The 13,484-nt window shown below is 35.6% G+C and overlaps 1 protein-coding gene across 1 annotated transcript; it reads right to left on the bottom strand.

The window, feature by feature from the left end:
* Positions 1–8,455: 8,455 nt before the first annotated feature.
* LOC132170558 (pectinesterase-like) lies at positions 8,456–13,194 on the bottom strand. The gene is made up of 3 exons (XM_059581576.1): positions 12,077–13,194; positions 11,598–11,758; positions 8,456–9,224 (listed from the first exon to the last, which is right to left on the bottom strand). Exons 1-3 carry the CDS (start codon positions 12,904–12,906, stop codon positions 8,569–8,571), a joined length of 1,647 nt encoding a protein of 548 aa, XP_059437559.1. The 5' UTR covers positions 12,907–13,194; the 3' UTR covers positions 8,456–8,568.
* Positions 13,195–13,484: the final 290 nt, after the last annotated feature.

The following is a 13,484-nucleotide window of genomic DNA, read 5'->3' as shown; positions in this document are numbered from 1 at the left end:
AAGGCGGAGGCTAAGACGTTGGGAGCATTAATATCCGAGCAGGAGAGATCACATGGGAATTTTAATTACATTAATTCTAAGATGGCAAATTTACTAAAGGGTCCAATTAGAAAGCGACATGTGCTACTTTTTTTGGACCTTCTTGCAAGATGATATCCGGGTTATCCAACATGTGACTATGCACATGCTCTCTAGGGAATGGTTTTTATAAAAGAAAAAAGAAAAAAGAAAAAAGAAGCTCTTTTTTAAGTTTACAAGGTATAAATTAATAAACATACGATTTTATTCTAAAGAATGTTGGGCTACATGAAATAAAATAATGTTATACATTATACTTTTAAAGAAATGATTAGTGTCAATATTTTGTCTATATTTATTCTATATCATTTTACAAATTAATCATTAGATTTATATTGGTTCGACATTGATCATATTTGTTGTGAGTAGTATAGTTGTGAGACCCTTTTGTTAACCCAACGAAATGAGCTCGAAATGCCTCTTAAATTGGACTCTGTGATCTTCTGGCTGTGGATGTGGATTAGCGTTCCTTGAGCCTAAAAAAGTAGCACTCAACAAGTCTCCAATGATTTTTTCAGTCTTGTTCAAATAGCTATGTTTGCCAAAGGACTTAATAAATGAAGTTGATTGAAACTGTAGCAGATTTGATTGATGTGAGAAAAAAAATAAGAATATTTTGTATGAAAAAAGTAAAAAAAAAAAAAAAAAGTTTTGTAGTGATTTTTTTAATTTGAATAGTAATAAAAAGTAATTGATATGATGTAAAAAGTAAGAAGTTGATGTTAATTTTGAGAGGAATAATGTGAGATTTTTTGGAGGGGTTTTGGGTCTTTGGGTCCTCTTTCAAGTCCAATTCTTTGGCAAACATAGAGAGATTTATAGACCAAAAGAGCTGAAAAATCCCCATTTAACTTAGAGTTCAATAAGCCTATCAACACCAGAACATGTGTCATGTGGAATTTTAAGATGTGTTCCAAGTGTTTTCCTAAAAAATTTATTGAAGGGAGGCAATATTAATGTTCCATCTTTTGGGATTGTTAATAAGATTAATGGAGAGATTAAGATGAACTTATAATTTGGATCTCTTGGGATAGGCTTTTAAAGAAGTAAAGGATAGAGATGTAGAGGATCCCACCAAGTCGTCCAAAGCACATGGAAAATTGTGGATTGGGCAAATGGATAGCATTATGGTCCTTGCTGGCCTCACCCACCTGCCTTTGGCTGTTTAGGCCCTTTGATTTGTATGAATAATAATAAAGGGATTTATTATTGGTGGGAAATTTTATAGAAATTGAAAAATCCAGCCAATAATATATATATTTGATTTTAAACTAGAAATATTGGAAAAGTGTGAAAGCTAGCATTATAGTTTGAGATTAAGGTGCATGGATAAAGGCCAAATTTTGCATTCTTTTAACCTAAAGTTTAATGGAACTGCATGGGCTCCAAGTAATTTGGAACTGGTGAGTCTAAGGGGAGCTCTTGCCCACAATTTATTACTGTGAGTGAGAGATGATGAAGATGAAGATATTATGGGTTCGATGCTTCTACTCAAATCTGGTGTCGGAAAAAGGTGATGAAAATAATGTTGAGTCTCTTGAGTTCAATGACTGAGTCGCTAAAGGGTCGATAAAGACCCATATATGCAAGATTTTGTACTTGGAATGGAGCACTTGAATCAAGAAATGTGGACAAGCTCACCAAGATTTGGTTCTGACTCCTGTTATTGTTATCTTTTAGGGTTCTTTTTTTTTAAAAAAAAAAAAAGAAAAAAAAAAAAAAAGAAAAGAAAAGAAAAGAGAAGCCTTCACAAACCTATTGAACTTTCAAACCTTTCAACCCTTTACTTCAAACCTCCAACTTCTCTCTCTCTCTCTCTCTCTCTCTCTGGTTTAATGAATCGAAGGAGGAAAAAACTTAGTTTTTTTTTTTTTTTTTAATTGAATAAGTAAAGGGTTACAGAGAAGGATCATTTTCACTCCTGATCCGAAAGAAAGGAGGTGACGATCCTAAAAACGAAAAAGGGGTGGGCTCCCCAACAATAAACCCAAAACAAACTAAAGCAATGCTGAAATAATTACAAAATGTAGGAAATTGGACAAACAAGTGATCTGGTCCTCTCAAGGGGCCGCGCAAGGCGGTTTCAGAAACAAAAGGGGCACAAAAGGCGAACCTATCTGAACCTCCACTTGTAACTAGCAACAATCGCCGAAAAGAGGCTGAAGCGATAAAAGCACTGCTAAAGTCCTGATATAGCGTGACTTAGTAGGCTGCAGCGAAGAACATCAATAAGTAAAGGATAAATACTTCTAGATCTTGATTCTATCAATGATCTAAGAAATGTTCTTGACAAAAGCTAGATACTCTCTAAGTTTCGAAGAAAAAGAAAGAAGAACACTCAACTCTAAGATTTCTTATTCAACAAAATCAATCATCAACATAAAATCCTTTTCTCTGGAGGTTATAAGCATATATTTATAGTCCAAAACCCAAAACCTAATAAAATATGACATAAATACCCTCAAAACCCTAAACCTAATAAAATAATGAAATAAAGACTCCCAAAACCATAACCATAATAAAATAACAATATAAAGTCGGCTAGAAAATAAAACAAACTGACAAATGACCGTCCGGACGGCCACGACACTTAAACGACAAAAACATGAAATAACATATGGGATCAGAATACATTCCGATCTACATCATTCTCCCCGGATTGGAGAGAATTCGTCTTCGAATTCGGCCGATTCTTCCCATAGTCCTTCAGCTATCCAGTCAACTCATTCCATCCTCCTCTTCTCAAAATCACAACAAGGCTACACCTCATAATAAGCATGATGGCCCGCACCTCACCTTGCCGAGTATACTTGCCAAGCTTTGCTCGTATCTGGCCCTTCCCAAATGCCATGAGAATCCCCAAAGAACTCACAAAGACCCTTTCACTCTTTGATAGAAAAGTTGTCTCCGCCCCATAGATCTCATCACAACTTTGGTTAAAAGTTTTTGACAAAATAGCATCTACTCTCAGGAAATCAACTTCCAAATCAAAGATTTCTTTTTCAGCACTTTCATCAAACACTTGGTGTATAGAACTCACTTTTTCGTCAAGATAGATGTCATACATTGGTGGAGAGGCCCAATCTATCGAGCAATCTTCTTCAATAAATCCATCTTCCTCCACCACAACTGATTGACTCTTAATTTCTGTCAACTCTCTAGGCACCATCTCCGACATCATCCTAGGTACTTCTTTTTGTGGAATTTTATTTTTTTATTTTTTGTGCCACCAAGAACTCTTTAGGTTGCAAGCAACCTTGGAATTCTAGTACATCGAGTTTGAACCTACTCACCCGCTGATTAGCATGAGCTTGTGCAAGGTATTGACGTCCGTGTGTTCGGCGCTCCGCATACGGGTTTCTAGATCTACTCCCTTTGTGACCACACAGGTTGGATGTTCTAGTAGTGAGGTCTTCAATTTGATCTCTCATAGCCATGAATTGATCCTCCACATGTTGCCAACGTTCAACGATAGATTTGCCTTCCGCCCCCGCAAATCGCGGTATTGGTTGGCGACGACAATTGTTCGGCCCACCACCCATGTGCCGCAAAATGAATCACCGGTTGCTCATTATGTGCTATCTTCATGCACACGTTTACCTCGTTCATGTCTGCAAAGTGATTGCTCCTCCCCATTAATTGAAAGTAATTGAGCTTTGATACTAACTAATGCAGCGTGACTTAGTGAACTGCAGTGAAGAACATCAATAACCAGCGGATAAATACTTCTAGATCTTGATTCTATCAATGATCTAAGAAATCTTCTTGACAAAAGCTAGATACTCTATAGTTTTTGAAGGAACAGAAAGAAGAACGCTCAACTCTGAGGTTTCTTATTCAACAAATTCAATCATCAACATAAACTCCTTTTTTTTGGAAGCTATAAGCATATATTTATAGCCCAAAACCCTAAACATAATAAAATATGACATATATACTCCCCAAACCCTAAGCCTAATAAAATAACGAAATAAAGACTCCCAAAACCCTAACCATAATAAAATAAAAACATAATGTCGGCTAGAAAATAAAACAAACTGACATATGGCCATCCGGACGACCACGACACTTAAATAACAAAAACATGAAATAACATATGTGATCGAAATACACTCCGATCTACATCAAGTCCGTAACCAAGACTGTTGTAAAAAAAGGAACCAACACAAATTCTGTTACAAAAGTCTCCGCTAAAGAAACAAATCAATAAAAAGTTAGGAGACAGTAACCCACAAAACACAAAAGAACCAAAAAACGACAGTACATGAGAAATACAACAGGAAAGCAACAAAAATATCAAAAAACAATAACAACGGCTGGGGAATGGAGTTTGGCAAACACTGTTCAAACACACGCTTCAAAAGCACACTTAAAATCGAGTTTGTTCAAACAACCTTAGTTTCATTCAAATGAAACATAGCACCTCACATTACATCAAACATTAAAGCTCACCTACTCGCACTACTTGTGAAACCCAGTTTTTTTAACAAACATGATAGATTCAATATTGATTGTCCGGTCTTACCTACGGCTCGTGGCTGCCACAAGAATTTGCCCCCCTTCTTCGAACGAACTTGGGATTCGTTTGGACGAAACATGTCAGCACCATTTAATACAAATCAATTCTTACGTACTTGTGCACAATGTTCTGGCATGTAAAGATCCGATTTCATTTGAATCAGAGACACGGAGTTGGGGGTTGGCTGGTATAGACCAAGGCCGCCACCCTTCCCAAAACTCATTTGGAAAAAAAAAAAAAAAAAAAAAAAATCCCTATCTAAGAGAAAATAAAAAATTAGTTCCTTAATAATTATTTGTTAAATCCCTATTGATCCTTTTTCGTTAAACCTTTCATGAGAAAATAATTATTTGTTATTTGCTACAGGCTCCAGCTATCTTGTTTTCGACAATGAATTGCTTCAACATGTGCCTATACATCTATTTAGCAGTAAACACCTTTGAGGCTTTGACCATTGCCTTCTAATATGCTCTTTTTGATAGATAAGATTGAGACTAAAAACCATGAGTTTATGTATTATTTTCAATTTGCTAATTCCGTTCCCTCCAAAATTTGACTAGATTTTAATTTATTTTTTCCGAATTCAAAACATACAAGTGGAATTAACAAATTGAAAATAATTTTAAAAGCAAAAAAAAACTAAATAATAATAATAATAGTAGGAGTATGATTCAAAACTAAAAATGAGAAGACGAGGAGAAAACAAACTGGTTTTAGGGCCAGCCGTCCCTGTTGTGAGGTATATTTGATAAGTCCAATTTAATATAGTATCAAAGCAAATGTTCTTAGTCTAAACCCTAATTCTGTAATTTTATTCCAATTTTAATTAAATATTTCACGTGTTAGACTTTACCTATTAGGTTAAAATTTGAACTCACATACGAGGGGCTATCACAAATCGGCCTTACCCCAAAATTAAAATCTCATTCAATTTGGGGTGCTATATTATATTAAGTGCAATTAATTTGCAAAAGTATGAGTCTTCTCCTGTCTCAAGGGTTTTAGGTCTTGAGATGGATGTCCATCTTGTATACACAAAACAAGATTTTATCATTAAACTTTGATAATGTTGTTTGCTGCACATCTAACAACATTGAGGTTGCTATGTCTAAATTAAGAGCTCCATTGAACACTTGAAATCATTTTAGATTTAGCCATTGAAACAGAATTATTTATTATTAACAATATTTTAGTTGTTGCTTCTTTGGCAGCTTTGAAGTGAGAACCTCAAAATATCTTGGGCAAAGAGGGGCAAACGATTGAACGACCATGTGAAATGTTGTAAAAACCATGCAATCAAAAAGTGTTTTTCTTCATGTGGGAAAGGTTTCATATTTTTATGAAATTTCTTTAGATGATTGGAGTGTTTTGTACTCCTTATGCTGTACAGCATTATTTCGTTGGCCCTTTAAAGCATTTCCCTTAATTTGCTGCCCAGTTAGAGAGAGCCATATGGACTCAATGAACAGGTAAAGAGCAGCAAAGCGTGCTGGCAGAAGAAAAAGGTCAATTAATCATTCATCAAAGGGGGCCAGAGAATAGATGCACGAAGGAAAATAGTCACCAAAACTAAGTATTATTGAACAGAAAAGAAGAAAATAATTTGGATAAAGGGAATTAAAAATTGAAGAAAAGGGAATATATATGATAGATGGAACTTTTTTTTTTTTTTTTTTTTTTCAAGAAAGGATGGCCCAGATTTGACCCAAGAGTGTCATGTTGAAATCATCACGTGGTCCTCTGGTCTTCTCCCACATGCAGTAGCATGTATTCATGTTCATTTTTCTACATACCTCCCTGTAAAAGCGAAGATATATAGGCTTAGAAATCAAAAGTGTGGAGCAAAAAGCTGACACCACATTTGTCATTCGGTGAGAGAACTTGGAAATGCAATCTTCATTCATGAGATGGGCAATTGGGCATGGTTGAAATGAGTTGCGATTTACACTCAAGAAAGAAAAAAACAAAAACAATCACAGGAGGAGTGGGCTTGGTAGCAGGGGATTTTACACTGAGTGGTTTGGTGTGGGGAAGACTAGTGTTGGAGTCTGTATGGACATGATATCCCTATAAAGGGGGACGAAACAAGTTCCCTTATCCTGTTTGTCTAGAAAAAGAAAAATAGAAAAAGAAAAGAAAAGAAAACGCATGAGTTTTGAGAACATAAAACAAAGATTTTAATTATATATAAAAAAAATAAAAAAATAGCCAAAGTGTTCATCTCCGAGCATTCTCATTTGGGGATTTGAATCCGTGTAATACTTTAGGTATTGCACCCAATGTAATATCTCTTATTTGATGTCTAATATCACCACAACACAAGAGAAAAAAGGAAAAAAAAACACTAGTAGCTATTGCGAGCGATTGAATTACTTTTTTTAGACTTGGTTCACCCGATCCCAAAGGTTAGCTTGGAGTCGCTTAACCATTCCAATTGCCAAAGTGGTAAGCAATCCCACATTCTCTCTCTTATGTGTTGTTGCGATCTGGACAATTTATCTTAAATAAACAGCCTAAATCAGAACAAGACCTAACTATTGGACTGAACCTCAAATTCCACATTTGGCATTGCATCCGCGCACTTATTATTGGCTTAATAATATATAGGTTGGATTGAAACCGAATGCAATATTTTAAGATTGCTCCAATTTCGGAACTACCCATATTTTGCCAACATGTAAAAACTTAGAAATTGTTCCTGTTTACATCAACTTACCATTGCAATTAAAATTTTAATAATTAAATTTTTCTTAAAAAAAAAAAAATGTAAAAACAAATGGATAATCAGGTCCATGGGCCAAGGCTGCCGGCCGGCTGTACATTATTTGATCCGAAAGTATCTCCCGGACCCTCCAAAAATCTACGCATGTGGTAGCAGGAGCAGTAGGTAGCAGGCCGTAGCCACCAGCAGTGTCATCATTACAACCTGTTTCAGAGTTTCCGTATGAGAGCTCTCAGCTTTCATTTATTTAATTTTTCACTTTTACATCCCGTGATTTCCGGTTTGTCGCAGAAAATTACACTTTTGGGCAATGACTACTGAGCATCCTATGTAATGTGGGCTGTTGGAACATGGGACCATATGATACTAATAATAAGTAACATGGGCCCGGTGGTTGTCTAGGGCACTAACTTCGGCACCTCAAAGGGCTAGAAAGCCCAGACCCCAAGAGAATGGACATAGTTAGACCTCATTTTTGGGAGTCCTTAAACATTGTTTGGCCCATGGGCTTCCTATATGGGCTTTTAACTGTCCATGATTTACCCTTTTTAATATAAGTTTTTATCTAATTTAGATCTAGTCTTTAGGTTTTTAATTTCAACGATAAAGTTATTCGATTTTGCTCAAATTTTAAATAGGCCACTCTATCATTTGATTGTTAACCATTTTTCGTCTATCACGTGCGTCTCATTTTGACACGTTAGCATCTACATCAACCATAACAAAAAAAAAAAAAAACCAACAACAACAACAAAAGACCAAACTCTCTATACGCATAAAACCAACCGATTTGTAAAGTGTTTTGGTGTGAAACATAGAGAAACTAAAATTGAAAACAATATCTTGTACGCAGTACTTAGAAACTTATATAAAGGAAAAGAAAAATATTGCACATATTCTCACTCTTTGATGTAACAGTCAAAATCATCATTAAATCTATCACATCAAATAGTGTCTACTTGAAAATGCGGAAGTGGCAATGTGTTGAGCATTTCTCAAAACAAAAACCCACGTTTAAGTGATCATTCATTTCCCCTTTGAGAAATCCATCCTTAAACCAAAACATCCATTAATCTAGTAAAAGGGCATTGGAATCTTTCTCAAAGGGGTTTTAGATAAACAAATACGACTAGTACTGCTTGAAGTTATTCCATCATACAGCTTCTTAATGTTACAAATATAACAAAAGAGGAGGCTTTAATTTTCTGCCTTCAACTCAAATTGAGAAAGTAAGGAATACTAGTAAAATTCAGCCACTCACTTCCCTGTATAAAAGCCCCACTGTAAACTGGCTTGCCTCGGTTGAGCTGTTGATGACCCTATAACCAGGCCACGTCACTCTTGCACTTGTATTTGAGCCCAAGCCTCGGTTCATATACTCCCCATAATAAAGGGTGCTCAATGCAAACGTGCCATTCCATTCTAACCATCCAGCCGGGTCCACCAGATCATCAATGTTTGATCTAAGAAAAACAGTCCTAGAGTACTCTTTCCATGGACGGCCCAGATACGTTTTGAAGGATGATTTGACAGGAATCAAATCTGCTGCAGCCGTGACTTTACAGTTCAAGATTGAGATCCCAGTGTTTTGGTTGGGGTCAACTCTCCCTTGTGCAGTGAAAATGTTCTTTTGGTTCTCATTTGGTTTGCGGGCATATAAGTTGCAGTTTTGAAGCACCACAGCAGCGTTGCCAAAGATGAAGTCAACGGTGCCGTAGACGTCACATTCTCTGTAAAATTGTCTGAGGGAATGGACGTAGAGGGTGTCTTGGTAGCCAACAAAGCTGCATTGGTAGAATGCTGAGAAATCTGAGCCGCTCCTTAATGCCACGGCTTGATGCTTACTTGGCCCTGCTGAGTTCTCAATCGTTATTCCCTTGGCTATGAATCCATCCCCCACCACAGCTGAAATTAATCACAATAATACTAGGGTTAGATGATCCACAAAGCCCCTATCTAAATAGATTTTAAAGGTCCTTAAAATTTCTTTTAAATTTGAGATTTTTAAATTCATAAATTTCAGTCATCTATCTGATCTAAAGGTCTAAAATAAGCCATGTTTCTATTAAACCTATGTTTCCTTGGAATTAGGATCCTCTCAATTTCATTTCAACTGGAGAATATTCAGTTCATTTGAACTTGAGAGGATCATGTTCCGTTTCCGTTGAGGGTAGCTAACTTCCTCATTAAATTTTCTCATTTTGAAACGTAACTTATTTTAGATCCTTAAATGAGATGGACGACTGAGATTTATGAATTTGAGAATTTCAAATTTAAAGAAAATTGTAAGAGATCTCAATCCAGTTTTTTAAGGGTACACATTTAATTATACTTTCACTCTTTACAATTTTTGTATTTATTTTTAATACGTATTATTAATTCTCAATTCTGATGTATAAAAATTAAAAATCAACGAGAGAAAAAATAAAGTAGAATATATGTAACAAAACCCTACTTGTCGTTTGTATAAATCGAAAGGAATTAAAAGCCACGTGCGTTTACCGACAAAATAAACCACTCACGCTATTCAAGAATCGACGACACAGGTTCATAGGACCTCGCTGGCCCCAACTCCAAGCCACCGACAGGCACTTAAAATTTATGAACTATCGCTTTCAAAACAAAATATATATATATATATATATATATATATATATATAATAATTAATTTATGAATGGGGTCTGATGAGGGCACGGCTTTGTACGTAATTGGGACCCCTAACAACTATCATTTAAAAACAAAATTTTCTTCCAATTCAAATATTCAATCTATTAAACCCACCATTCTTTACATTTTTTTATTTTTACTAAAATATATTTAATTTGTTAATGTATTTCCAAGTGTTTTTTTTTTTTTTTTTGAAAAAAAAGTGCTCAAGTAAAAATCATTTTTGTATTTTTAAGATTTTTTTTTTTTAATATATTTGGATTGTGAATATTTTTATTGCAAGAAAATAAAACAAAAAACATAAATATTTTAACAAATTAAGCTAATGTATTTTGAACAAATATAAATTTAATAAATTAAATTAGCTTGAAGTTACTTTATCCTATCACTATGTGTCCTCGTACTATCCTACTCATACTCATCAAACAACAATCAAACATAAAAATAAAAAAATAAAAATGGAAAAAGAAACAAGTAATGAAAAGTGTTGATATATTTAAGAACATCTGTCAATTTAAAAAGAAAAATACCCTTATATTATAACTATCTAAATATTTTCAAATGAACCGGAGAATCTTAATTCAAAAAGAAAAAGCTAAATAGTAAGAACATTAATTGAGGCAGATTTGTCAAACTATGCTTTTAATTAGGTGTTGCCAATAATTGAAACAAATTATTACCGACATCTATGTGAATGTCATGGACACAATAAGAGTAAACAATTTGCAAAGAGAAACCATCATTCATTGTTAACAACCTTGAATGAAATAAAATCATATTCAAATTATGGAACATTTATAGCAAACCGTCAAATTATTAACCTCATTGTGTTATTCAAGATCAAGCAATAATACATAATCATAAAGTATACCCACCTTTAATATGGCCTAACATCTAAAATAGGATTCCTTGAAATCTGATTCTCCAAACTTTTTTTTGTAGGTCCACTCAAATTTCAAGAAGATTAGGTAACTAAGATAATGACCCTCTCCAAAGACAAATAAATAAATTTTGAATGGTCTGATTATCTATTCGGACTGGTGAACTTGTTGGAACACGATCCTCTCTTGTTCAAATGACTGGAAAATATCTACTGAATAAGTATTTTTGTCTTTTAATTTTTTTAGAAGACAAAAATACCCGGGAGAAGATCCTAATTCCAAGTTGTTTCATATATGCTGCTAAAAGTCTAAGTAATTTAGACAAAGACAATTAGAGAGATACTTATCCTAATCCATAGTCCTAATCCATAGTATCTAGGCAACCCCTAGATCAACCCAACAATTTACCGTATGCCATAAGGCAAGCCCCGTGACTAGGCTGTCTATTCTTAAAGCAGAAAAAAGACAAAAGCAAGAGCAAACTAAATTGGATACATTTGAACCCAAACTAAATTGGTGTGAGCAAGTTGCCACATGGAAACCTAACCTTGTCCAACACAATCCCACTCGTGATTGGACCAACAAACTCGTGAACCACATGCATTTCATAAGAGTACATAACATGTACATCATGCAATACACCCCATGCAATATTATATGATCCTCACACAAATCAAATCAATTAAGTTAGAGAAAAAATAAAAGAAAGTTGGAATTTTTCAAACTCACCTACAGTGGCCGACTGGAATGTCGTCCACCCATCCACCACATTCCTACTCGCTTTCACAATCGTCTTTCCAATCCCATCACCAATGAACATCAAATTGGTCTTCTTACTCACCACCTCCACATTCTCAAAATATGCCCCTGCCTTTATGTATATCACAAACCTACACTAATTGAAAGTTCAATTAGTTACATTTCTCAAACACATTCTATTCTATTTTATGGTTAAGATACAAAGTTTGTGTATCAAACCGTGTACACTAATTTAGAGAAGATCTTTGTCCGCTAGCCGGGTACTATACTATAATTTTCGTATAAGTTATTTACAAATGGATGATTTATGGGTCAGATGATTTTTTACAAAAGGTTAAAGAATAGCAAGTATTGTATTTCAAAATAAAGTTAGAGATGACTAATAAAGTAACATCTAAAATCATTAGATGGCCAACTGTAACCAATTGTTGTAGCCTTGTAGGACAAACCTGGTTGTGCTTGAGTTTGGAGCTACAGCCACAGCCTCACCAATGGTGGTGAAATTTCCAGTGCCATCCTTAGCCACCACCAAGTCATATTCGGTCTCATTCACTGAAGATTGTAACAGTTTTCGATCTTTCGGCGAAACCCATGTCGGAAACCCATTTCTCATCCTTCCATACTCGGGGAAAACCTCGGACGACATGGATGTTTTAACCCCCGGGATCTTCTTGAGCATGACCAGGGAGTTGCTTACGTGCTGAGAGATATTATACAAGCTGTTCTTGATTATGTCTCTCACATTTCCTTTGCTGTAAGCAAACCCGTCAAGACACGTGTATTGGTTCGTCATTGCGGCGCTTAACAACGTCTGCAAGTCATGGTAATTCTTGGAGACTGCTATTTTCTTAGGGGAGAGGTCGGAGAGAGTTGTTCGAAGCTCGGCAATGGTGTCGTCAAAGAGCTCAAGGCAATCGTCGAGAGCTCGCTTTTGAAGCGGGTCGAGATTCCTGAGCTTTCCTCGGATGCCCGTGCAGTTTGATGAGGATGCTTTCACCTCGTACACCGTGTGGTTTACAGTGGCGGAGATTATCTGGGGGACTGATTTGGTAGCAAGATCTGGGAAGGAAGAGAGGGTTGAGACGCATAAATCTGGGTAGAGTGTGCCTTGGCATGTTGAGTGGGCTACTTGGATGTGTTTGTGAAAATGTATGAGCGGGATATCTGTGGTTTTGGGACTCTTTTTCAAATGGGTTACTGAGGAGAGTAGGATTAAGACAACGGCTGAAACGGGTAATAGAGTAAACAAGAGTTTACTTCTTTTTCTGAGATTATACATGGTGGGTGTTGAGACAGAGAGAGACAGAGAGAAGGGAGGAGGAGATGGGGAAGATGGGTGAAGCAAAATATATAGAGGGCGGTTGATGCTTTTTAAATGTAGTGATGGGGGGTTGCCTTTTTTTTTTTTTTTTTTTTCTTAGCTGGGGGTTGTCTGTTGATCTCACATGAAGAGCATGAAGACTAGAAAGGAGCTATATTGGATATGGGTGTAAGAGTAAAGGAACTGGACCAGGCTAGGTCTTGGTATAGTTGGATTTGGTATATATCATATATGGAGTATAAATGGTGTGTACGAAGGCAACCATGAGCTTGCACCCCCTTTGTCCCATATTTTTAGGAAAAGAAATGTTATATCTACTTTTAGGTGCTGATTTTCTGATTTAACAGTCAAAAAGTTATCATTGAATTTTATATACAATTTTTACAGATAAGGATCGGAGTAACACTTGAGAATAAGCACTTGTAAAGTCTCCTTAAATGGCTTCAAACTCCTTTCTTTTATTCTCTTTCCTAAATTCCATTGGTCACAAAATTTGAACTAAAAACAAAAAAGCAAAACCCTGCAACAATGTTATC

The sequence above is a fragment of the Corylus avellana genome, chromosome ca2 (assembly GCF_901000735.1).
Source record: "Corylus avellana chromosome ca2, CavTom2PMs-1.0".
Lineage (NCBI taxonomy): Eukaryota > Viridiplantae > Streptophyta > Magnoliopsida > Fagales > Betulaceae > Corylus > Corylus avellana.
The sequence above is the reverse complement of the archived record's forward strand: the minus strand, read 5'-3'. Positions and strand labels throughout refer to the sequence as shown.